Below are 27705 nucleotides of genomic sequence, written 5' to 3'. Positions count from 1 at the left end.
AGTTTCTTCCTTTAATTCTAGAGCCTCAGGGCATGCTTCCTCCAGAGGTTGTCATCATCAACAGTACAGCTGTACATGTCATCTGGACAGCTCCTTCAAACCCAAATGGTGTTGTCACTGAATATTCCGTCTATGTAAATAATCAGCTCTACAAGACTGGAATAAATGTGCCTGGGTCTTTCATTCTGAGAGAGCTGTCTCCCTTCACTGTCTATGACATCCAGGTTAGAACGTTGTTTTCCAATGGTTAAGCTTATGGGTGTGTTAAATAAAACTTGCTGGGTTATGTCTCTTAGTGAACGCCTTCCACCTTGGTTACAGATTATTTATTTGGTGGGGAAGAAGAGAGAAAAGAGGGAAGTCGATTGTTGTGGGCAAACACAGGAGTCATTGGAGAGGAGAGAACAGTAATGTGGAAAGTGATGGTGAGGATGGTGATGGTATTTTCACTGGCAAAATGAAGCAGCTCATGTGTTTGCAATCAGTCTTGCCAAGCAGCTTGCCTTTGTCCTGGTTCTTTTACTGACATCAGAATCAGAGTTAGCCTATGATTAGAGAGACATTCCTTCTACTCCAATTTCACAATTTACTAAATTTAATTGCTTTAGGGAAGCTATTGTCTCTTTTGTAAGAGCAAAGAACTCAGTGATTTAAAACATTCTATTAACCTCTAGAATTCTGTAATTCTGGATGCAACAACAAAAATAATGAATATGTGGCAGATAAAAATATTTAAAAATTTCATTAAAGCGTGAACAAAAAATCTGTTCATCCTTCAACAAATGTTCAATGACCCTCACCTGTATGAAAACAATTATATTTAAATTTTTTGCATTTGGTCCTCTTTGAGGATCTAATGAAGTCAGTGTACACTCTCCTAGGAAAGTGTGTATATATTTATAGGACAAAAGTTAACACGCAGTTTTGGAGAGTCCATTGACCATTTAAGAGTGAACTCCTAAGTCTCTTTGAGATCTACTGATCTTAAAAATAGAAAAAATATAAAGGACACCAAGGCATATAAAACAAGAAACTTATCCTCAAGAAATTGGGAATTGTGTTAGAGCAGGAGAATATAAAAGATAGTAAGGCTAAACGCAAAAATTAATGATAAAAACAATGTTTCAGAAGCTCAAAGTTTATAGAGAAGGGTTGCCATTTAGTAAATTTTTGAATAAACTGTGCACTTCTTGGGCTTCCCAGGGATACTAATGGTAAAAAACTTGGCCGCCAATGCAGGAGACATAAGAAACACAGGTTCAGTCCCTGGGTTGGGAAGATTCCCTGGAGAATGGCATGGCAACCCACTCCAGTGTTCTTGCCTAGAGAATCTCATGGACAGAGGAGTCTGATGGGCTACAGTCCATAGGGTCGAAAATAGTGGGACACCCCTGAAGCGACTTAGCATGCATGCATGCATGCTAGTCTGACTCTTGGTGACCCCACTGACTTTACAGTCCATGGAATTCTCCAGGCCAGAGTACTGAAGTAGGTAGCCTATCCCTTCTCCAGGGGATCTTCCCAACCCAGGGATCGAACTGGGGTCTCCTGCATTGCAGGCGGATTCTTTACCAACTGAGCTGTTAGGGAAGCCCAAAATTTATAATAACTTTGAAAATAATTTTCAGAAGATATTAAGCATGAAGTTTTTATTTGACCACAGAAAACTTTTCATTGGCTCTGTTCATTAAGTGAACATTTCCCCACCCCTGTTCCCCCCACATTTGAAAGTGAAACATTTGTAATCATCTAGTTACAACCAATACATTAACCTCTCCCACTACTAGGCTTGGTGTCCTAAGAAAATGACATATAAAGATATTTAGTAAAAGAAGAAAGGTACTTTGCTAATTTTTTTAGTACATTCCATGATTTCTGTCTACCCACCTGAGTGTATCTTAGCAGAGATCAGTGAACTGCTGTTTCTCTTGATGACTCAGAGGGAATCTGTGTGGAGGTGTAGATCATTGATCACATTATAAAATAAAAATCACATTCAAAATACTTAGAAATGCAGCTTGATGGACAAGTTAACCTAGAAGGTTATGAAAGATTTACTGTATTTTCCTCTTTGGGGCCCTGGTGGAAAAAGCCAGCTGAGTCCTCGAAAGGCAGCATATTCATTTGCTTTATCAGGACTCAGAATGTATCTGGGATGGAGGTATACACAGGTGGAGGGGGTGATTGTGGTGAGATCACTGGATTCTGTGCATGCATATCCAGCGCCAGCCTTCTGACCATGAAGCAGGAGTGGGTGTGTAAGCATTCCAGGCATGTTCCACTCTGACAGGCTTCACTCACATCTGTTTGTTTGAGTTACTAATGGCCTGAAGTGAAGAGAAGTGAAAGTTCCTCAGTTGTACCTGACTCTTTGTGACCCCATGTATTATACAGTCCATGGGACTCTCTAGGCTAGAATACTGGAGGGTACCCTTTCCCTTCTCCAGAGGATCTTCCCAACCCAGGGATCGAACTGGGGTCTCCTGCATTGCAGACAGATTCTTTACCAACTGAGCTATCAGGGACGCCCACTAATGGCCTGACGAGAGTGTATTTTGATCTGATACAAGGAAACAGATGAGGAGACAAAAGACCAAATTAGAATCTAATACTTAAATTTTGCGATTGGTGACTAAGATATTCTTAATAACTGTAAGTATATTTTTGTGACCCTCCTCCAAGTCCATAAATACTGTACTTGAAATAGTTATTGCATTACTGGAAATTTTATTTTTATCAAATTTCAAAGATTTTTATTTATGATATCAAAGATAATTGGTCTCCATTTAAAATGTGCACTTAACTGATAGGCCTAATACTTTAAAACTAAGATTCTCTTTACTAACCCCCTCTATAAAATAGCCATTGATTTTAAAGCAGACATGTAGATGCACCACAACATCTGTTTTTTAATGAATCATTCTGCATTTTAATGAATCATCTTCTAAAGGGACTGCTCATTCAAATTTTTCTTAAATTTTTTCTCTTTAGTATTAATATGTAAAGCTGTATATTTGTGTTTCATCACCATGTTATACAACATAGCTGTAACACCAGAAATATGCCCCAATGATGGAGACTTGGAATACTACATTAGTAACAAAGTGAAAAAGTATTGACACATTTCTCTAAAATCAGAGTAAAAGCTTTCTAGAGAATCATTTGAATAGACCTAAGTAGTTTATAACTTAAAGATGTGCTTATTATTTAGATAATAAAGCAATTAGGGTACAGTAAAGCCTGAATCAAATAATTTCATATCTTATCAGCTTGATCATATTCCTTGCATTCTCTGACCTTTCCTCTACTTGCAAACTTCTGAAAACAGAGTTGTGAGGATTCATTAAATTATTTGTTCAAGTACAGATCCTAATATTTGGCACATAAGAAGTTCAGTTGAGCTGATTTTGAGTTACCTCACTATGCATCATGTAGTCAGATAGTTCCCAATATGTGTGAAGTTTTATTGTCATTAATACTATTACAGCAAGTATATTCATCTACTTGTAAGTTATTTGGAATTTACTGGACATGACTTAATGTTAGCTCAGAATACTATAAGGCATAAATAAATCACTCAACAGCATTATAAAAATATGCCTCAACTTCCAATTAGATGCCCCATGAACAAAACATAACTTATATATGCAGCAAATACCACATTTTTCTTTCCTCAAATGCCCATGGAAATTCAGAGAACTGCTTTGCTCTAAAGTTCAGTATTAGTGTTTAAGATTCATCAGTATGTAATATCCTCCATTTTTGTATTAGATACAGAAAGTAAATTATCATTGGTAAAAGTGCAGTTCCTCTTTGGTTTAACCTTTAATGGAGAGGAGAAGGGTGTTACTTTATGGATGGTCCACAAGCAATCTCTTACACGTTCATTGTCTCTCCCTTGCTCTTGTTGAATATGTTATATTTGTGTTACTAATGCTTGATGAACTCAATTTCTAATCTTTAGTTATTCCAGCCTCCTTGGTTTTTATTCAGGTTAGGTAGCAGAATTAAAGGGTGAGTGATGAGTTTCTCCTGTGATTAAGGTAGAAATACAATTGCAGCTGGAACAAATGGGTATAAAATAGCTCAGCCATATTGGAAGTCTTCCCTAGACCTCATTTTTCTTCCATTAGAGATTAGCATTGAGGCTATTTGTTGTCAAGTGTCAAGGCTTCCAGAAAATATCATTACCCTACTTGGTTATAGACCCAGAGGGTAGTATGCAGTGATAACATATTATGCTTGCCAACTGTGAATTAAGCATCTTCCCTTTTTCTTTACTTGTGCTCCAAAAAGATGAATATGTCTGTCTGTTTCTGAACAGTTAGAACTAGAAACTAAACATTGCCATTTGAATCACTGTGTCAATTGTCCCAGGCTCATTTCCAGACACTATTTTGAGTTTGTTCCATTGGACTCAACATAAAAAATTAAGACTTAGTAAAATCCCAAGATGCCATAGAGAACTATAAGAAGCACCTGTGAAATGAGAGTGGGTGGGTTTCCGTCCATCAGTGGTCTGTATTTTGAAAGTAGTTACAATTATTTTTTCTAAACTAACATTTGCAGGTTGAAGTCTGCACAAAATATGCCTGTGTAAAAAGCAACAGAACCCAAATCACCACTGTGGAAGATACTCCAAGTGATATACCGACTCCCACAATTCATGGCATCACTTCAAGGTACCAATTCTTTATCAATTAATCTAAAGAACTGACCATAAGCAATTAAAATAAAAATCAAAGCTATCATTCCTGCCATGACAATCTGATTTAGTAGATTACTATAAATGTGTGTGTAAATCAAATTTTTTATATTATTAGGTATTGATCCTCAGTGGACACATCCCCTAACATTTAAGCTTTGATTTTTCTGATTGTCCAACTTCACTTCCTTTTACTTAGTAATCTGTGAAAAATGTTGGAGTGCATGGAAAAGTTGTCCTTCAGTAAAGTCTTTTGTGAGGCAAATAATACAATTTTAATTAGAATGACTACCTCCTAACTTAATCTCTTTGAAAAAAAGTTAGACAGGTATATCAGATTTTTCCTAAAGCTAGAAATAGCTGTAAAATAATTAGGGGAGATAAATTATTGGATAACCTTTACAATTGTATCAGATTCTTCATGGAATCCCTTGATTTTTGTGTAGTCTTTTGTTGCTGAGAAATAACCACAGTTTGAAAGTGATCCTCTTTCAATTCAAAATTTAGCAATTTAAGAGAAAAAAGATGTAACATCAAGGTTTCCAAGTCAAAAGTAATGTGAAATTTTCACCTCTCTGTGTCAAATCAAGGGCAAAGAAAGAAATCTGAGTATTCCCACATCATATTTTTGCCCTAACCAAATGAATCACCTTTAATCTACACACACATTCGCCCTCACACACAATTACATCCCATATACACACATGCACACTGACTGAAATAATCAACATGTTATAAAATATTTCAATTCTGAAGGATTCCTTTATGACATATTGAAAATTATAGGTCTTTTTAAAGTCATTTCAAAAATAATCTATACTGATTTGGAGAACCAGTGATTGAAATAATTACAAAAACTCAAATAATTGAATTCTTAGATGTTCAGGGCAAAATAGTCCTTTCTTCTTGAGTATATCTTCTATCAAACTCATGATGATATCTGTCTAATGTGGGGTGCATGCACGATAAGTCATTTCATTGGTGTCCTACTCGGTGACCTATGGACTGTAGCCCTCCAGGCTCCTCTCTCCATGGGATTCTCCAAGCAAGAATACTGGAGTGGCTTGCCATGCCCTCCTACAACTCATGTGGGATATGTTAATTAATTGATAATTCCCTCAACAGATTTTTCTCATCTATCCACATGATTGCCTACCTTTTCAGGGGAAAATGGTCAAGTTTAAGGGACACCAGAGACCTTTATTTATTTTTTCAGCAAACATACTTGTGGGTATAATAATATAAGAGGTAAAGGTAATATAAAGGCTCTAAATTTTCACAGTTCCAGTCAACTGTGGGAGATGTTGCCCTAAACAAACATTTATAGAACAGAGTGAAAAACACTATAATAAAAGTTTATAATGTGCAAGAAGTGCATTAAAAAAAAAAACCTCAACTCTGCCCATAATTATCAGTGAAGACATCATGAAAGATGTGACATTTGAGTACTCAAGGAAGAAGTATAAGTAGGTAGGTGGATGTTGTCAAATTTCTTGTCTGTTAGCATCCCCATGACTCAAGCCTAGGTGAATGGCATAAGGGAATATGTCTTAGATTACATATTTATATGTAGCTAAAAATATGTAAGGTTTTTCAGAAACTGAGCAAATATCCATTTGAGACTCTGTCTCTAAGATATCTTTAAGAAGATTCTTGTGGATGATAATAGAAAAAAAATATTTTTAGTTGGGTTTAAAGATTGCTTCTCCCCAAATATATTAAATTGGTGCCAAAAACAATTAAAAGGGCTTATTTATTTTTTAAAAACAAGAAAAATGACAAAGCAGATGAGAACAAGAGAAGATAGATTTTAAGACAATTATGAAAGCAAAATTTGCCTTGGGAGAGGCATTGCCAAAGTGGTAGTTGGCAGAAAGAGATAACAACACAAAACAAACTAACTTGCTCTGCAGAGAACCTCAGTGTCTGAGCACTTAACAGACTTGCAGGATTGTGAATAAGGGCAAGATGGGATAAAGTTCAAAGCTGAAATCGTGGGATTAGCTTAAAGTCTTAAAAAAAAAAAAAAAGAAAAAAAAGAGTGATTGGGACCTGTAATTATTCAGGGTTCTCCAGGGAAACAAAACCAAACATGAAAACTTAGGAAACCTTGGAGTCTAGTCCCAGTCCATGTCCAAAGTTTTGAGAATTAGAGGAGCTAATGGTATAAATCTTGGTCTAAATCCAAGAGTGAGAGAAGATTGATTAGATCAAGTAGTCAATCAGAGAGGAGGAATTCTCCCTTCCTTCAACTTTTTTTTCTACTCAGCCCTTCAGCTGACTGGAGGGTTGAGGGTGGAGCCCAGCTACACTGTGAAGAGCAATCTGCTTTACTGAGCCACAGATTCAAATGCCTCCCTCATCAAAAACAACCCTGCAGACACACTTAGAAATCATTTTTGACCAGATGTCCTCAACTCTGTGGCCCAGTCAAGTTAACACAAAATTAGCCACTACAGAATTCAGGTCCCCTACCTCTATATTATTCATCAAAGTGTTGATTTCTGTTTCTCCTTGTGGCATATTCCACCAACAGGAGATCAGAAGTTTTTTTCTCAAGAAACTGAACAGGGTTATTTAGGAATTAGGGCTACTAGGCACAGTGGAGAAGGGAATGGCAACCCACTCCAGTACTCTTGCCTGGAAAATCCCATGGACGGAGGAGGGTTGTAGGCTACAGTCCATGGGATCGCAAAGAGTCAGACGTGACTGAACGACTTCACTTTCACTTTCAGGCACAGTGGAAATCTGGAATGAAGGGCAAAGGTAAACATCATGATAAACTGTAGACTACAATTAGAATGATGGCACCTTAGCTGCTTTCCCCAGCTCTGGTTTTACAAACAAATATCCAGTCATAAATGTTTCCATACAGAACGGCATTCTTCTCTGAAACAGTCTGAGTGACTCCAGATAAAATACTCCATAAACTAGCAGATCAGGATCCCCTAATAGAAAAGATAACTTGCCAACTGGTCACACAGTAGGGAATTTCATCAATCAACAAGCCCCACTCATATATAAATCTTCTTGTCACCTTTTTTATCTCGAAGGTTAAAAGAAACAAACTTAAAACAGTGAAATAATTCAATAGACATAGAGACTATGCAGGATGAGGAAAAAAAATACATAACAACCTCAGAGGGATAAAAAGACATCCTCTATCTATAAAACAGCACTAAAATAAAAATCCTACTCGGAAAAAAATCAAAGTAAAGCAGGACTTTGGGGAGGGATATCTCATGGAAATTAAAAGTCTTAATTTTTAATTAACTGAATTAAAGCTTTAGAAGAAAGTTTAAAGTCTCTGAAAGTGAAATAAAAATCAAATATATTACTAAAAAAGAAATTAAGAAAAATCTTAAAATTCAGGAAATCAACGATTTGGATAATAAGAGTTCCAGAAAGAGAGAACAGAGGAAAAAGGGGAAGAAAATAAAGATGACAAGAAAAGATTCCCAAATCAAGATACCAGTAAGTAGATTCCAAGGTGTTATAAATACCAGGAAAATGACTGAATCATAACCATATAAGGGGATATCATCTGGAAATTTCAAAATACCAGGTTAAAAAATTGCATTCAAAAAGCTTCCAGGGAGAGAATAAGGTGGCAGAGGAGTAGGTGGATGTGGAGTATCTCTCTCTCCAAGGATACATCAGGAATACATCTTCAGACACAGAAGTGCATGCAGAATACCAGCTGAGAGTAGACAGGAGTACCTGACCAGTGGAAAAGAATATATAGAACCATGCAAAACTCAGCAGGATGAAGGAACTAGGGGGAAAAACAGGAGAGTTAGTAGGACTGGCCCTGCCCTCAGTGGGTGGGGGAACTGAAGCAGGGGTCCGATCCCCATATTGGGGCAATTGTCTGAGTCAGGGGAGAAACATTTAAGGCTGAGAGTGAAACAGCTGATCTGTGGAAGCCTAAATGGAATGAGAATCAGACAGTCCTTGCCACAGCCATACATTCCCGGGTCAGGGATGCGGGTCCACTAGAAGGCGCAGCAGCTGGGAGCTGCAGTTTAGGGATTGTGGAGCAATCCCAGGGCAAGGGCTGCTGTTGACTGCGGAGAGATGGGTTGAAAGGATGTGAGGGAGGAGATTGTGGTGGGAAATGCCTGTGGAGGAAAGCCAGGCAGCCATGGAAGCCAGGCAAGATACTGTGGAGTCATGCGAGGGGGTGGAGCCATCACCATAGCCTCTCTTTCCCCACACACCAGCATTGGCGGCTGAACAATAGAAAGCCTGGCCCATCAAATGCCTGATGTACTGAACTACAGAGTAGGACCCCCCTCCAGGCTGCCTCTTCAAGTGCCTGACATCCAGATAGATAGAATAGGACCCCAGCCAGGGGGGCACCTCTATGTGACTGAAGTGGCGAACAACAGAGAAGGACCCCAGGAAAGGGAGCCTTCTAAGTGCCTGAATGGGAGGAGCTATGGAGAAAGTCTGGCCAAAGAGGCCTTCTGATCTCCAGCTACAAGAGGCTCAAGAAAAGACTGATAGGGCCATAACTCCTGTGGTGGAGGCAGTCCATATCCCTGCACAATTAGCATTGCCAGGATCCCTAAAAGCCTAGCAGCTGTGCCACCTTCATGCTCAACTCTCACTGGGGCAGAGCTGCCACAGGCCAAAAAATGTCTTGTATCTATGCGTGCAGGCTCACTTTGGTCATGTCCAAATATTTGCGACCCTGTAGACAGTAGCCTGAATGGTCTAGTGGTTTACCCTACTTTCTTCAATTTAAGTCTGAATTTGACAATAAGGAGCTCATGATCTGAGCCACAGTCAGCTCCTGGTCTTGTTTTTGTTGACTGTATAGAGCTTCTCCATCTTTGGCTGCAAAGAATATAATCAATCTGATTTTGGTGTCGACCATCTGGTGATGTCCATGTGTAGAGTCTTCTCTTGTGTTGTTGGAAGAGGGTGTTTGCTATGATCAGTGCATTTTCTAACATTTTTTAGGGAAAACCACTAGACCATTCAGGTATGACCTAAATCAAATCCCTTATGATTATACAGTGGAAGTGAGAAATAGATTTAAGGGACTAGATCTGATACATAGAGTGCATAATAAACTATGGACGGAGGTTTGTGACATTGTACAGGAGACAGGGATCATGACCATCCCCATGGAAAGGAAATGCAAAAAAGCAAAATGGCTGTCGCGGGAGGCCTTACAAATAGCTGTGAAAAGAAGAGAAGCGAAAAGCAAAGGAGAAAAGGAAAGATATAAGCATCTGAATGCAGAGTTCCAAAGAACAGCAAGAAGAGAAGAAAGCCTTCCTCAGCGATCAATGCAAAGAAATAGAGGAAAACAACAGAATGGGAAAGACTAGAGATCTCTTCCAGAAAATTAGAGATACCAAGGGAACATGCAAAGATGGACACATTAAGGGACAGAAATGGTATGAACCTAACAGAAGCAGAAGATATTAAGAAGAGGTGGCAAGAATACACAGAAGAACTGTACAAAAAAGATCTTCACGACCCAGATAATCACGATGGTGTGATCACTCACCTAGAGCCAGACATCCTGGAATGTGAAGTCAAGTGGGCCTTGGAAAGCATCACTACGAACAAAGCTAGTGGAGGTGATGGAATTCCAGTGAAGCTGTTTCAAATCCTGAAAGATGATGCTGTGAAAGTGCTGCACTCAATATGCCAACAAATTTGGAAAACTCAGCAGTGGCCACAGGCCTGGAAAAGGTCAGTTTTCATTCCAATCCCAAAGAAAGGCAATGCCAAAGAATGCTCAAACTACGGCACAATTGCACTCATCTCACACGCTAGTAAAGTAATGTTCAAAATTCTGCGAGCCAGGCTTCAGCAATACATGAACTGTGAACTTCCAGATGTTCAAGCTGGTTTTAGAAAAGGCAGAGGAACCAGAGATCAAATTGCCAACATCCGCTGGATAATGGAAAAAGCAAGCAAGTTCCAGGAAAACATCTATTTCTGCTTTCTTCACTATGCCAAAGCCTTTGACTGTGTGGATCACAATAAACTGTGGAAAATTCTGAAAGAGAAGGGAATACCAGACCGCTTGACCTGCCTCTATATGGAGGTCAGGAAGCAACAGTTAGAACTGGACATGGAACAACAGACTGATTCCAAATAGGAAAAGGAGTACGTTAAGGCTATATTTTGTCACCCTGCTTATTTAACTTCTATGCAGAGTACATCATGAGAAAAGCTGGGCTGGAAGAAGCACAAGCTGGAATCAAGATTGCCGGGAGAAATATCGATAACCTCAGAAATGCAGATGACACTACCCTTATGGCAGAAAGTGAAGAGGAACTAAAGAGCCTCTTGATGAAAGTGAAAGAGGAGAGCGAAAAAGTTGACTTAAAGCTCAACATTCAGAAAACGAAGATCATGGCATCTGGTCCCATCACTTCATGGGAAATAGATGGGGAAACAGTGGAAACAGTGACAGACTTTATTTTGGGGGGCTCCAAAATCACTGCAGATGGTGACTGCAGCCATGAAATTAAAAGATGCTTACTCCTTGGAAGAAAAGTTATGAGCAACCTAGGTAGCATATTCAAAAGCAGAGACAGTACTTTGCCAACGAAGGTCCATCTAGTCAAGGCTATGGTTTTTCCAGTAGTCATGTATGGATGTGAGAGTTGGACTGTGAAGAAAGTTGAGCGCTAAAGAATTTATGCTTTGGAACTGTGGTGCTGGAGAAGACTCTTGAGAGTCCCTTGGACTGCAAAGAGATCCAACCAGTCCATTCTGAAGGAGATCAGCCCTGGGATTTCTTTGGAAGGAATGATGCTAAAACTGAAACTCCGGTACTTTGGCCACCTCATGTGAAGAGTTGACTCATTGGAAAAGACTCTGATGCTGGGAGGGATTGGGGGGCAGGAGGAGAAGGGGACAACCGAGGATGAGATGGCTCGAGGGCATCACTGACTCGATGGACGTGAGTCTGAGTGAACTCAGGGAGTCGGTGACAGACAGGGGGGCCTGGCGTGCTTCGATCATGGGTTTGCAAAGAGTCGGACACGACTGAGCGACTGAACTGAACTGAACTGTGGCCCTAGTGTGATTAGATTGACTAGTTTTCTGTGAGTATGTTTTCAGTGTGTCTGCCCTCAATAAAAAATGTGTGGGTGTGTTAGTCACTCAGTCGTGTCCGACTCTTAGCGACCCCATGGACTGCAGCCTACCAGGCTCCTCCATCCATGGGATTTTCCAGGCAAGAGTACTGGAGTGGGGTGCCATTGCCTTCTCTGAGACCAACCTTAGGGCAGAAACCAAAAGGAAGAAAGAATTCAACCATGAAGTCTCAGAAAAGGAGAACTCAAACACAATAAGTTTAAAAAAACTTAATGAAAAGGCAGTGAAATATTACACAAGTGAAGGAACAAACTAGAAACACAGAAGTCCAAATAAATGAAGAGGAAATAGGCAAACTACCTGAAAAAGAATTCAGAATAATGATAGTAAAGATGATCAAAAACCTTGAAAACAAATGGAGAAAATGCAAGAATCAATTAACAAAGACCTACAAGAATTAAAGAATAAACATAGAGACAAACAACACAATTACTGAAATTAAAAATACTCTAGAAGGAGTCAACAGCAGAATATCTGAAGCAGAAGAAAGAATCAGTGAGCTGGAAGATAAAATGGTAGAAATAACTTCTGAAGAGCAGAATAAAGAAAAAAATAATGAAAAGAACTGAGGATAGTCTCAGAGACCTCTTAAGTGAAGTGAAGTGAAGTCACTCAGTTGTGTCCGACTCTTTGTGACCTCGTGGAATGTAGCCCGCTCAGGCTCCTCTGTCCATGGGATTCTTCAGGCAAGAATACTGGAGTGGGTTGCCATTTCCTTCTCCAGGGGATCTTCCCAACCCAGGGGTCGAACCTGGGTCTCCTGCATTGCAGGCAGACGCTTTATCCTCTGAGCCACAAGGGAAGCCCAAGAGAGACCCCTGGGACAATATCAAACGCACCAACATTCGAATTATAGGGGTCCCAGAAGAAGAGAAAAAGAAAGGGTATGAGAAAATTTTTGAAGAGATTATAATTGAAAATTTCCCCAACACGGAAAAGGAAATAGTCATTCAAGTTCAAGAGACACAAAGAGTCCCATACAAGATAAACCCAAGGAGAAACATGCCAAGACACATACTATTCAAACTAACAAAGACTCAACACGAAGAAAGAATATTAAAAGCAGCAAGTGAAAAGCAACAATTAACATGCAATGGAAACCCCATATGCTGAACAGCTGATCTTTCGATAGAAACCCTGCAGGCCAGAAGAGAATAGCAGGATATGTTTAAAGTACTGAAAGGGAAAAATCTACAACCAAGATTACTCTTCCCAGCAAGGATCTCATTCAAAATTGATAGAGAAATAAAAAGCTTTTCAGACAAGCGTAAGTTGAGAGAATTCAGTACCACCAAACCAGCTTTATAACAAATGTTAAAGGGACTTATATAGTCCAGAAATACAAGGGAAGAAAAAAGATCTACACAGTCAACCATAAACAATTTTAAAAATGTCAATAGAAGCATATATATCAAACTACTTTAAATGTAAACTGATTAAATGCTCTAATCAAAAGACACAGACTGGCTGGATGGATACAAAACAAGACCCATATATATGTTGTCAATAAGAAACCCACTTCAGACCTCAAGACACATATAGACTGAAAATGAGAGGATGGGAAAATATAGTCCATGCAAATGGGAAGCCAAAGAAAGCTGGAGTAGCAATCCTCATATCAGACAAAATAGACCTTAAAATGAAGAAGATTACGAGAGATAAGGAAGGGCACTACATAATGATCAAGGGATCAATCCAGTAGGAAGATGTAACAATTGGAAATATCTATGCACCCAACATAGGAACACCTCAGTACATAAGACAAGCACTAGCAGACATAAAGGGAGAAATTGACAGTAACACAATCATAGTAGAAGACTTTAACATCCCACTCACACCAATGGACAGATCATCAAAACAGAAAATAAGGAAACACAAGTCTTAAATGATACATTAGATGAGATGGATCTCATTGATATCTTCAAGACATGCCATCCAAAAGCAGAAGAATACACCTTCTTTTCAAGTGTACTTGGACATTCTCCAGGATAGACCACATCTTGGATCACAAATCAAACCTCAGTAAATTTAAGAAAATTAAAATCGTATCAAGCATCTTCTCCAACCACAACAATATGAGACTAGATATCAATTAGAAGAAAAAAACTGTAAGGAACGCAAACAGAAGGAGACTAAACAACACATTTCTAAATAACCAACAAGTTACTGAAGAACTCAAAAGGGAAATAAAAAAATTTCTAGAAGCAAATGCCAATGAAAAAACGACAGCTCGAAACCTGTGGGATGAAGCAAAAGCAGTTCTAAGAGGGAGTTTTACAGCAATACAATCCTACTTCAAGAAACAAGAAAAACATCAAATAGACAACCTAAATTTACACTTAAAACAATTGAAATAAGAAGAACAAAAAAAACCCAAAGTTATTTCAAGGAAAGAAATCATAAAGATCCAAGCAGAAATAAATGAAAATGAAGTGAAGGAAACAACAATAATGATTAATAAAACTAAAAGCTGGTTTATTAAGAAGATAAACAAAATGGACAAACCTTCAGCCAGACTCATCGAGAAAAAAAAGAGAGAAGAATCACAACAAAATTACAAGTGAAAAGGAGAGGCTACAACAGACAGTGCAGAAATACAGAGGATTATAAGACTATTATGAATGACTATATGGCAATAAACTGGATAATCTGGAAGAAATGGGCAGATTCTTAGAAAAGTTCAACCTTGCAAGACTGAACCAGTAAGAAATAGAAATTATGAACAACACAATTACAAGCACTGAAATGAAGCTGTGATCAAATATCTCCCAAAATATAAAAGCCCAGGACCAGATGGCTTCACAGGAGAATTCTGTCAAACATTTAAACAAGAGCTAATGCCTATCCTTCTAAAACTGTTTCACAAAATTGCAGAGGAAGGAACACTCCCAAACTCGTTCTACAAGGCCACCATCACCCTGATACCAAAACCAAAGACAGCACAAAAAAAGAAAACTACAGGCCAATATCACTGATGAACATAGATGCAAAATCCTGAACAAAATTTTAGCAAACAGAATTCAGCAACACATCAAAAAGCTCATATACTGTGATCAAGTTGGGTTTATTCCAGGAATGCAAGGATTCATCAATATACACAAATCAATCAGTGTGATACACCATATTAACAAATTGAAAGATGAAAACCATATGATTATCTCAATAGATGCAGAGAAAGCCTTTGACAAAGTTCAGCACCCATTTATGTTAAAACTCCAAAAAATGGGCATAAAAGGAACCTACCTCAACATAGTGAAGGCCATATATGATAAGCCTACAGCAAACATTATTCTCAGTGGCGAAAAACTGAATACATTGCCCCTAAGATCAGGAACAAGACAAGGGTATCCACTTTTACCACTATTATTCAGCATAGTTCTGGAAATCCTAGCTACAGCAATCAGAGAAGAAAAAGAAATAAAAGGTTTCCAGAGCAGAAAACAAGAAATAAAGCTCTCACTGTTTGCACATGACATGATACGGTACATAGAAAACCCTAAAGAGAGTATCAGAAAATTACTAGAGCTAATCAGTGAACTTAGCAAAGTTGCAAGATACAAAATCAATACACAGAAATCACTTGCATTTCTATATACTAAAAATGAAAAATCAGAAAGCAAAATTAAGGAATCAATCCCATTCACCATTGCAACAAAAAGAATTATATGTCTAGGAATAAACTTACTTAAGGAGACAAAAGATCTGTACACAGAAAATTATAAGAGACTAATGAAAGAAATCAAAGATGACAGAAACAGATGGAGAGATATTCCATGTTCCTGGCTAGGAACAATCAATATTGTGAAAATGACTATACTATCAAATGCAATCTACAGATTCAATGAGATCCTTATCAATTACCAATGGCTTTTTTCACAGAACTAGAACAAAAAATTTCACAATTCATATAGAAACACAAAAGACCCCAAATAGCCAAAGCAGTCTTGAGAAAGAAGAATGGAGCTGGAGAAATCAACCTTTCTGATTTCAGATTATACTACAAAATGCAAATCATCAAGACAGTATGGTGCTTGCATAAAAACAGAAATATAGACCAATGGAACAAGATAGAAAGCCCAGAAATAAACTCAGGCACCTATGGGTACCTTATTTTTTACAAAGAAGGCAAGAATATGCAATGGGACAAAGAAGCCTCTTCAACAACTGGACAGCTGCATGTAAAAGAATGAAATTGGAACACTTCCTAACACCATGCACAAAGATAAACTCAAAATAGATTAAAGACCTAAATGTAAGACCAGAAACTATGAAACTCTTAGAGGAAAACATAGGCAGAACACTTGATGACATAAATCAAAGCAAGATCCTCTATGACCCACCTTCTAGAGTAATGGAAATAAAAACAAAAGTAAATAGGTGGGAACTGATTAAAGTTAAAAGCTTTGGCACAGCAAGGGAAACTATAAGCAAGGTGAAAAGACAAGCCTCAGAATGGGAGAAAATAATAGCAAATGAAACAACTGACAAAGGATTTATTTCCAAAATATACAAGCAGCTCATACAACTCAATACCAGAAAAACAAACAACCCAATCAAAAAGTGGGGAAAAGACCTAAATAGACATTTCTCCAAGGAAGATATACAGACGGCTAACAAACACGTTAAAAGATCGTGTTTTTCACATCACCCATTATTAGAGAAATGCAAATCAAAATTACAATGAGGTATCTCCTCACACCAATCAGAATTGCCATCATCAAAAAGTCTACAAACAATAGACTGGAAAGGGTGTGGAGAAAGGGGAATGCTCTTGCACTGTTGGTGGGAATGTAAATTGATACAGCCACTATGGAAGATTGTATGGAGAGTCCTTAAAAAACTGGGAATAAAACCACCATGTGACACAGCAATTCCACTCCTAGGCATACACTCTGAGGAAACAAAAATTTTAAAAGACACACGTATCCCATTGTTCACTGCAGCACTGTTTACAATAGCTAAAACATGGAAGCAACCTAAATGTCCATCGACAGATAAAAGGATAAAGAAGTAGTGGTACATATACATAATGGAATATTACTCTGCCACCAAAAGGAATGCATTTGAGTCCGTTCTAATGAGGTGGATGAACCTAGAGCCTATTATACAGAGTGATGAAAGTCAGAAAGAGAAAGATAAATATTGTATTCTAATGTATTTATACGGAATCTAGGAAAATGGTGCTGAAGAATTTATTTACAGGGCAGCAATAGAGAAACGGACATAGAGAATAGACTTATGGACATGGGAAGAGGGGAGGAGAAGGTAAGATGTATGGAAAGGATAAGATGGAAACTTACATTACCATGTGTAAAATAGATAGCCAATGGAAATTTGCTCTATGGCTTAGGAAACTCAAGCAGGGGCTCTATATCAACCTAGAGGGGTGGGATGGGGAGGGAGAAGGGAGAGAGCTTCAAAAGGGAGAGGATATATGTACATCTATGGCTGATTCATGTTGAGGTTTGACAGAAAATGGCAAAACTCTGTAAAGCAATTATCCTTCAATGAAAATAAATAAATAAATAAATAAAAAAGCTTCCAGGAAGAAAAGACAGATCGTGTACATACAGCACTAAGAATTTGGATGACATTATCAGACTATAAACAGCAAGATTCATTGCTAGGAAAACAATGAAATAATGCCTTAAATTCTGAATTAAAAATAAAAAAGAACTTTCATCTTATTATTCAATACTTCATCAATATCAATTACATATTGGGTCAGAAGAGAGACAACTTAAGGCATGTGAAGAGAAAAAAATAGAGAGAGATTTCATTGAAAACTGACAAGAATATGATGAGAACTACCTAGTTTTAACAATGAATTAAGCTTCCAAAAATGTTCTGGGTTTTCTAAATTTGTTTATTTTTTAGTTATTCTCTAAATTTTTTAAATTTGTTTTTAATTTACATACAGCAGAAGACATTCTTTTTTGCTTCACATTTCTATAAGTTTTGAGAAATATATCGGGTTCTGTGAACAACGCTACAATTAACATATAGCACTGTTCCATTATGTCAAAATATTTCTTCACATTACTCCGTTTATAGTCAATCCCTCCTCCACCCGCCCCCATACTGAGGAAGCACTGTTCCATTTCCCTGTTTCATGTTGTCATATAATTGGAGTCATACAGTATGTAGCCATTTAAGCCTGACTTCTTTCACTCTGCATAATGCATTTAAGATACATCCATATTATCATAAATATCAATAGTTTGTTGATTTTTGATACTAAATTTTTGATACTAATATGAATATACCACAGTTTGTGTATCATTTGGGTAGTTTCCAGTTCTTGGTGACTATGAATAAAGTCACTGTAAACATTTATGTACAGATTTGTATGTGAACGTAGATTCTCATTTCACCAGGGTAAATGATGAGTGGGACTGCTGAATCATATAATAAGTTTATATTTTGCTTACTTTATAAGAAACTGCCAAACTGATTTCCAGAGTGACTAGATATTGAATTTTGTTAAATACATTTACTTCATATTAATTTGTTAATGTGTTTAATTGCATTGATTGACTTTCAAATAATTAAGGCTACATTATCTGAATAAAGCCCACTTGGTTGTGATGTATTTTCCTTTTTATATATTCCTGGATTCGATTTGCTATTGTCTTATTGAGGATTATGGTTACTTTTATAAATTATATTGAACTATTTTTATTTCTTGTAATGTCTTTGCCTGCTTTTGGTAAATGGCAATTCTGGTCCCCCAAAATAAGCTGGAAAATGTTTTCCTTTTCTATTTTCTGAAAGAGATTTTGTGAAATGGTATTTATTTCTTAAACGTTGGTAGAATTTACCAATGAAATTTACCTTTTGCTAGAGTTCTTGTTGAGTGGTATTTTACTCAGAATTCAATTTCCCTAACAATGTATGATGATTCAAGCTATCTGTTTCTTCTTGTGTGAAATTTGTTACTTTGTGTTTGCAAAGAACTGGTTAATTTCATTGAATTTTTCCAATTTATGAACAGAAAGTTGCAATGTTTGTAGAATCTGCACTGATTTGCACCGTTTCATTTCTGATAATGGTAAATGTCTCTCAATCAGTCTAGAGTTTTATCCATTTTGTGAATCTTTTCAGAGAATCATCTTTTGGTTTTATTGGTTTTCTCTATTGCTTTATGTTTTCTAATTCATTAACTTCTGCTCTTTATTGATTTATTTCTTCTTGCTCTGGGTTTATCTTACCCTTCTTTTTTTAGGTGCTTAAAGAAGAAAACATGCATTGTTGATTTGAGACCTTTCTTCTTTTTGACTAGAACTATTTAAAGTTAAGAATTTTCCTTTGAGCTATGCTTCAGGTGATTCTCATGAAGTTTCAAATGTTGTATTTTATTTCATTTAATGTTTCAAGATAGTTTTTAATTTCCTTAATACTTCTGCTTTGACTCATGAATTATTTAGAGGTGGTTTGCTTAATTCCCAGATAATTTTTAGTTTTTTCAGACATATTTAAGGTGTGAGTTTCTAAAGCCATTCTGTTCTGGTCTGAAACATGGTTTTATTTTATTGCCTATAATGAGATCTATCATGGTGAATATGCCATGTCTACTTGAGGAGAATGTGTATTCTGCTGTTGTCAGAACATTTTATAAATATCAATTAGGTCAAGTTGAGTGATAGCGATGTTCAGGTCATCTGTACACATAATGATTTCCTGCCTGGCTGTTCTATCAGTTATTGTGAACGGAATGTTGAAATCTCCAAATATAACTATGGGCTTATTTAAAATAGTTCTTTTTTTTTTTGAACTCTCAGTTTTTGCCTTATGTATTTTGATGCTTTACTATTAGGTTCATGCACACTTAGGATTGTTATGTCCTAGTAAATTGACACTTCTATTGTTGTTTATTACTCCTTTTCCTTCCTGATAACTTTTTTATCATCAAGTATATTTTGTCTGATAATAATATAGCCACTTCAACTTTCTTTGGATTAGTGTAACTTTGAGTGATTTTGGAGTATTTCCTGGATATTTAAATATCAGGTTGTCATCATGTGTAGAAGGTTGGAGGTTTTGTTTCTGTTGGCAGGTGACCAACTTGGTTAGCTTCAGACTGAAATTTTTGTCTTGGCTTATGTGGTCAGCGGCTCTAATATTAGTTCATTTTTCAGAAGTTTCTCCATGCTGCTTTATGTCTGTCCCATTCACGCACCTCTCAGTGGCTTATCTGGTGTTTGGTTAGGGGATTATGTAACGGTTCAGATCTCAGAGTCTTTGCTCTGTACTCATGCTTCCCTTTGCTTATGAGGCAGCCATGTGTGTGCACCTTGGAATTAAGACTTGTGTTGATTTATGCATAGAAGTAATAGACTGCTTAGCTTTCTCTTCTTTGAGAGTTCCTCTGTGTTTTCCATATTCCTTGGACTTCCTTTTCCAGATCTTTGACTAGAAAGACATGGTTTCTCTTGGAATTTTAGCCTCCCAGGGTAGCTCACAGTTTACATCAATGGAATTGTTTGAGGGGCAAAGAGATTAGAGAGATATATTGAAAAAAAAAAAAAAAAAAGGTAGGAATTTTTGTGCCATACATTCTTTGGGCCACAAGGGGCACTTTTCCTGGTTTCCCTGGCCAGAAAGCTAGATTTTTCTTAGGATTTTTTACTCTCATTTGGCCACGACTGCCATCATTCAGCTCCTTATCTGGAATCATTCTCAGCACAGGAAAAAGGAGGAAGCAAAATGAAACAGGGATATTCATCACACTTTCTGGCTTGCTAGGCCTTTTTATATTCTGGTCAGAAAGATTAGGTTGCTCTCAAACCTAGACAGCATATTAAAAAGCAAAAACATCACTTTGCCAACAAAGGTCCATATAGTCAAAGGTACGGTTTTTCCAGTAGTCATGTATGGATGTGTGAGTCGGACCATAAAGAAAGCTGAATACCAAAGAATTGATGCCTTCAAATGGTGGTGCTGGAGAAGACTCTTGAGAGTCCCTTGGACTGCAAGGAGATGAAACCAGTCAATCCTAAAGGAAATCAACCCTGAATATTCACTGGAAAGACTGATGCTGAAGCTCCAATACTTTGCACTATTGATGTGAAGAGCTGCCTCATTTGAAAAGACCCTGATGCTGGGAAAGATTAAAGGCAGGAGGAGAAGGAGACAACAGAAGTATGAGGTGGTTGGATGGCATCATCGACTCAGTGAACATGAGTTTGAACAAATTCTGGCAGATAGTGAATGACAGGGAAGCCTGGTGTGCTGCAGTCCATGGGGTTGCAAAAGTCAAACACAGCTGAGCGACTGAACAACATAGGTTTTGCTTGCCCAGTGCGTGTTTCCACGCTGGGGCTGCTCCTCAGCTGAAGATGGGGACAATAAAAGGAAAAACAATGGGAAACTCATCCTATAATGTTTGCTCTTCAAATATTGGCTTCTTTCCTGATTTGCCAGTATTGTTAACTTTTCAAAGTCCTTAAGTGGTTGCTTTCTGTAATTTGAGCTGACTTTTTAGCAATACTCAACAGGCATATGTGTGTGTGTGTGTGTATGCTCAGTCATGTCCAACTCTTTGTGACCCCATGGATTGTAGCCCACCAGGATCCTCTGTCCATGGGATTATCCAGGCAATAATACTGGAGCAGGTTGCCATTTATTCCTGTAAGGGCTCTTTCCCACCCAGGAATCACACCCACATCTCCTGCATTGGCAGGTGGATTCTTTACCACTGAGCCATGAGGGAGAGAGGCTATAAAGGACTTTTCCGTATTGACCAGCACAGAAATTACCCCTCCCCCATATTTTTCTTTATTCCAATACCTTTGACAAGTTTATTTCCTTTTTTTTCCCTTTTTTAGGGTAAAAGATCTAGCCAAAAAAAAAAAAAAAGCTGATTTAAATCATTTATAACTGAATATTGGCATGTACAGTCTTTCCTTTCCTAAAATGATCTATCATAGCACAGCAACATTTTCCAAAGGCAAAACTCTAATGAGCATATATAGGCTGCCAAGCCATTAATCAAAATTACACCAACACCAAAGCAGTTAGCCTCCTGTGTGCATGTTATTATTTGTGTAATTTCATTATACTTCTGGCAACGTGTACATGTTAGTTGTTTCTATTTTGGTTTAAGAAACTCTCTTATATTAGCAACATGAAAAATCAAGTGTGAAATCCTTCCAGACAAATGTCAGTAGACAAAGTTTGCTTCTATAGCACTCAAAATATTTTGGTTTCTAATAACATACATATTTCTTAGATTATCTTTGGTAAAATGTCATAGCAAAAATTTAACTTTGGTATGTTTTAATAACATATACAGATAGTTACCAGCCTGTTTGATGATAAGCATGGAGCACATCATCCTTGTCTCTGGCCTTGACCTATACCTTGCTTTTGACTACATCTTCCGCACAAGCACTTACATATGGTTTTCCCAATTATATATAATCCAGAAATGCCCTTGCACACAAATGTAGAAAGATCAGATGAACCCTTCTAGTTTTATAAGCTACTCCTCCGGAAACAAACTCTGTTTCTACATCACATTTTCCGTACTTGTCATATTATCATCAGCTGCTTCTACATACCCGAAGAGTGCTAACGACTGATCGATAGCCCGGACATGTCTGGCCATGGCCTACACGTGCCCTGGGTAGTTCATTTATTTGCCTCAGTGGATTTGCTAGAGTGGAATTTAATCAATAGCTAATTCATTAATTCTGGTTCTCAAGAATGTAGAGACTGCACTGGATGAAGATAGCTGTCTGGTGCTGGCTTTGATTGAAATATGACAGACACTGCCAACTGACAGCTTCATTGGGTACTGGGTTGCCTCTGGAGTTCACTTATTTATTCTCTATAAGTGGATAAGTGAAGAAAAGAGGCATAAACCAGGAAAAAGTTTTTATTACATGACTGCTAGTATTCCAAAATGCATAATTTCCAGGCATGAGGCTCAAGGGAAAGCAGAGAGAGAGAGAGAGAGAAAGAACACAGATCATGTCTCTCATTGCCTTTAGTGGGAACCATGGCAGTTTTTATGGTTCCAGATCAGTTTGGGGCTGTATTATTTATGATTGTTTTTCCTCTCTGACTTTTTCCGTGACTCATAGCTTGAATACTGAAGTGATTTTACAATTAAACTTTTTTAAGTCAGGCTTTATGTTATGTTTTTAAATGAGGAGTATGCTGGGCTGTAGATATAGAATTTCAGATCACCTCTTCACCCATATTCTAAACTTTACTTGTTGCCAGTATGGACAAGTTGAGACAGCTTCTTTTTAATTTAATTTTTATTGTATATTGGAGTGTGGTTGATTTAAAATGTTGTATTAGTTTCAGGTGTACAGCAAAGTGATTCAGTTATACATGTACATATATACACTCTTTTTCAGATTCCTTTCCCATATAGATTATTACAGAATATTGAGTAGAGTTCCCTGTGCTATAGGGAAGTTCCCTGTGCTATAGGTCCTGAAATTAAAAGACGCTTACTCCTTGGAAGAAAAGTTACGACCAACCTAGATAGCATATTCAAAAGCAGGGACATTACTTTGCCGACTAAGGTCCGTCTAGCTAAGGCTATGGTTTTTCCTGTGGTCATGTATGGATGTGAGAGTTGGACTGTGAAGAAGGCTGAGCACTGAAGAATTGATGCTTTTGAACTGTGGTGTTGGAGAAGACTCTTGAGAGTCCCTTGGACTGCAAGGAGATCCAACCAGTCCATTCTGAAGGAGCTCAACCCTGGGATTTCTTTGGAAGGAATGATGCTAAAGCTGAAACTCCAGTACTTTGGCCACCTCATGAGAAGAGTTGACTCATTGGAAAAGACTCGGATGCTGGGAGGGATTGGGGGCAGTAGGAGAAGGGGACGACTGAGGATGAGATGGCGGGATGGCATCACGGACTCGATGGACGTGAGTCTGAGTGAACTCCGGGAGATGGTGATGAACAGGGAGGCCTGGCGTACTGCGATTCATGGGGTTGCAAAGAGTCTGACACGACTGAGCGACTGAACTGAACTGAACTGAACTGAGGTTACATGTGATATGTATAGTAGTGTGTGTATGTTAATCCCAATATCCTAATTTATCTTCACCCCTCACCTTTCCCCTTGGTAACCATAAATTTGTTTTTAAAGTCTGTGGATCTGTTTGTATTTTGTTAATAAGTTCGTGTGTATTATATTTTTTAGATTCCACATATAAGTGATATCATCCAATGTTTGCCTTTCTCTGTCTTCACTTAGTATAATCGTCTCTAGGTTCAATCATGTTGCTGTAAATGGCATTATTTCATTCTTGTTATTATTGAATAATATTCCATTATATTAATATGTGTATGTACCACATCTTTATTCATTCCTATGTCAATGAACATGTATGTTGCTTCCACGTCTTGGCTATTATAAATAGGGCTACAATGAGTATTGAGGTGCACGTATCCTTTTGGACCATGTTTTTCTCCAGATATATGCATGTGTTGTGCTGAGTTGCTCAGTTGTGTCCCACTCTTTGTGACTCCATGGACTATAGCCTGCCAAGATCCTCTGCCCATGAGCATTCTCCAGGCAAGAATCCTGGGATGGGTTGCCATGCCTTCCTGCAGGGGATCTTTCTAACCTAGGAATTGAACCCAGGTCTCCAGCATTGCAGGTGGATTCTTTATCATCTGAGCCCCCAGTGAAACCCCCAGATATATGCCTAGGAATGAGAGTGAAGAGTTATATGGTAGCTCTATTTTTAGTTTTTGAAAGAACCTCTATACTGTTCCAACAGTGTAGAAGTTTTCCCTTTTCTCTACACTCTCTCCAGCATTTTTTGTATGTAGAATTTTTGATGATGGCTGTTCTGACCGGTCGGAGAAGGCAATGGCAACCCACTCCAGTACTCTTGCCTGGAAAATCCCATGGACGAAGGAGCCTGGTAGGCTGCAGTCCATGGGGTCGCTAAGAGTCGGGCACGACTGAGCCACTTTACTTTCACTTTTCACTTTCATGCATTGGAGAAGGAAATGGCAACCCACTCCAGTGTTCTTGCCTGGAGAATCCCAGGGATGGGGGAGCCTGGTGGGCTGCCATCTATGGGGTCATGACTGAAGCAACTTAGCAGCAGCAGCAGCAGTTCTGACCAGTATGAGGTGGTACCTCACTGTATTTTTGATTCACATTTCTCTAATAATAAGTTACTCAGTCGTGTCCAACTCCTTTTGACCACATGGAATAGTATATAGAATTCTCCAGGACAGAACAGTGGAGTGGGTGGCTCTTCTTCTCCAGGGAATCTCCCCAATCCAGGGATAGAACCCAGGTCTCCTGCATTGCAGGCAGATTATTTGCCAGCTGAGCCATAAGGGAAGCCCAGTAATTAGCAGCATCTTTTCATGTGACTCTTGGCCCATTTGTATATCTTCTTTGGAGAAATATCAATTTGATTTTCTGCCCATTTTTTGATTGGGCCTGGAATTTTCTGTTTCAGTCTAAAGGATATAAGAACACCTCTCAAAAGGCATCACTTGGAGGGTATCTAGGACTGGTGTATACATTCAATCAATAGTCTTACAATCATAATGGCTTTCAGTAAATATTATTTTTCTGATGGCCAATGAATTCTGATCTTCAAACTCATTGTTTGATCAGAAGACCTTACAGAATATTGAGCTTATTCTCAAGACTCTGCCACTACTATTTCCATTTTCTTACTTCCTTCTCTTTCCCAAACTTCTAACTTCTCTACTTTTTGCAGCTCCAAGAGAAGCTGTTCAGTCACTGAGCTTTTGGGAGGCCTTGTATGCGTCTCCACGAAATCCAGCTTTCCTCCCAATTTACTCTACTCATTGGTTTCTTTCATCGGTTTCATTCCAAATCCATTCATTGATTGTGGATGTCTTCAACAGAAAGACTGTCTCCTACTCAAATAGTTCACTCTCACAGTTTGCATCATACTGATGTCTCAAAGATCTCTAGCCTCATTTTCTCCCTAAACGCTAGTCCCATGTATTCAGTTTTGTATCAGCATTCTGTAGTGATAGCCATCCATCACTCCCATAACCTCAAGCCTCAGAAGTTTATTTTCAGCTAACTCATCTTTTCCAACATCCAGTTCTGCAGAGGTACCACTACCTTGCATATGATTACAGACATCTAGCTTTGACTTTTTTAGTCCCCCTCAATATCAATTTTAGTCTGTCTTCTTTTGGAGCATCTTCTCCTATCTGTCCCTCTTCTTCATTTTTACCATCAAAACCTAGTTCATTCTTTTATCACTCAAGTTGATGTACCTATCTTAATTCACTGAGATACAAGAAGGAAAGGTTTTACTTTTGCCTATTCCTTGCTACCTAAACATAGTCTTTCGGATGTCCTTTTCCTAACTCTTAAAAAACCTCTCAGAAACACCTTATGGCTTTCACATTGTTTTTAGTTATGAGCCTCACTGTAGTAGTTAAGATTCATGATCAAGTATTAAAAGTTCATTCCATCTCCAGCAAAATATTAAGTTCACATATGATTCAAAAATCCTGCCATTTCACAGGCTCAGACCTGATCCCAGCTTGCCCTTTCTCTCCTCCTGCTCTTTCTTGCCTATTTCCTTTCATCCAGCTGCGCCTCTTTCCAACATTATTACTTTACTGCCACTGCTGGGTAGCCCCCCAAGCCCTCTGTGTGGCAGGCGGCACTTTCTTGGACAAGTCTCTGTTTTCCTTGAGAGGGCTTTTGAGAATCTCCACAAAGTCAAGTTCCCTGATATGAATGTTGTCTTCTGCAACGAGTCTGTGGTGGTGGCAGAGCAGAACATCCCAAATACTCTCCTTGCTGGAGTTCCTTCACACCAAAAGCCTGCCACGACGGGTGGTATATGCAAAGGGGGCTCACACCTCACCATTTTGCAAGATGTCCATTGGCTCATGGGAAACTCATTTGTTTGTGCCATGCTAAAGACTGATGGTATGCCAATCCTGTCTTGCCTATCATTACAGCTGCTATGGACAATATCTGGTCATTACAATTCTCTAGCTGAAAAACAATCACCTATTCTTTGGTCATACAGGATGCCAATCCCTATGTCAAGTTGTCCCCTAAGCTTCTTTCTATATTCCCCTCCAGGGACAGTAGCAAATTTGGCTTAGATATTTCTGTTTCTCAGGAGGTACCAATCAGGAGAAGCAAGTGTTTCCAGTTTTTCTGAGTGATGTATTTAGAATGTCTTCCCCAGCCTAGAGTGTGTTTAGGGGTGGGCTGGGGATGGATTTTAACATCACTCTTCACTAAATAAATCACTCCTCTCTTACTCTGTTGCTCAAAAATTTCCAGTGATTTTCCAATGCACTCAAAAAAATGAATCCGAAGTTATTTCTTTTTTTTTTATTTATTTTTATTTTTTATTTATTATTTATTTATTTTTTTTAAATTTTAAAATCTTTAATTCTTACATGTGTTATTTCTATGTTCTACAAAACCCTGCATGATCTGCACTTCCCTGTCCCACCCTCCCAACACCCACCTGACTCATTTTTCCATCATTCTCTTGCTCACTCCAGTTCTTTCCCACTAGATTCTTTGATTGTCCTGCAACAAGTCAAGTGCATGGTTGTCTCAAAGCCTCTCCACCTCCTGCTCTCTCTGCCTAGAAACTCCTGTTCACATGCTTTCTCCTTTCTCCCTGCACAGAAGAGCCAGGCCTTCTCAGACCACCAGTTTGACATATTGTATACTTATGTATATGTTTACTCTTTCATCTTTTCCCAGCAAAATGTAAGTTGTATGAAAAAAAGAACTTTGTCTTATTTATTGATAATTATATTATTAGAACAATGCCTTACCTAAAGGAGATACTTAATAAATATTCATTAAATTTCTTTCTTTCAAAAACTCTCCAAGATTTATATTTTTTTGG

General features: G+C 38.2%; 1 protein-coding gene across 1 annotated transcript in view; it reads left to right on the top strand.

Annotated features, from left to right (window-relative positions):
• The window catches only part of USH2A (usherin), a 930103-nt gene that overhangs the window by 654988 nt on the left and 247410 nt on the right, over positions 1 to 27705 (top strand). The window contains exons 45-46 of the mRNA XM_068986285.1: positions 22 to 224; positions 4570 to 4682. Coding sequence (XP_068842386.1) covers positions 22 to 224; positions 4570 to 4682 — 316 coding nt within the window. The remainder of the gene's footprint in view (positions 1 to 21; positions 225 to 4569; positions 4683 to 27705) is intronic.

The sequence above is a fragment of the Capricornis sumatraensis genome, chromosome 14 (genome assembly GCF_032405125.1).
Source record: "Capricornis sumatraensis isolate serow.1 chromosome 14, serow.2, whole genome shotgun sequence".
Lineage (NCBI taxonomy): Eukaryota > Metazoa > Chordata > Mammalia > Artiodactyla > Bovidae > Capricornis > Capricornis sumatraensis.
The sequence above is the reverse complement of the archived record's forward strand: the minus strand, read 5'-3'. Positions and strand labels throughout refer to the sequence as shown.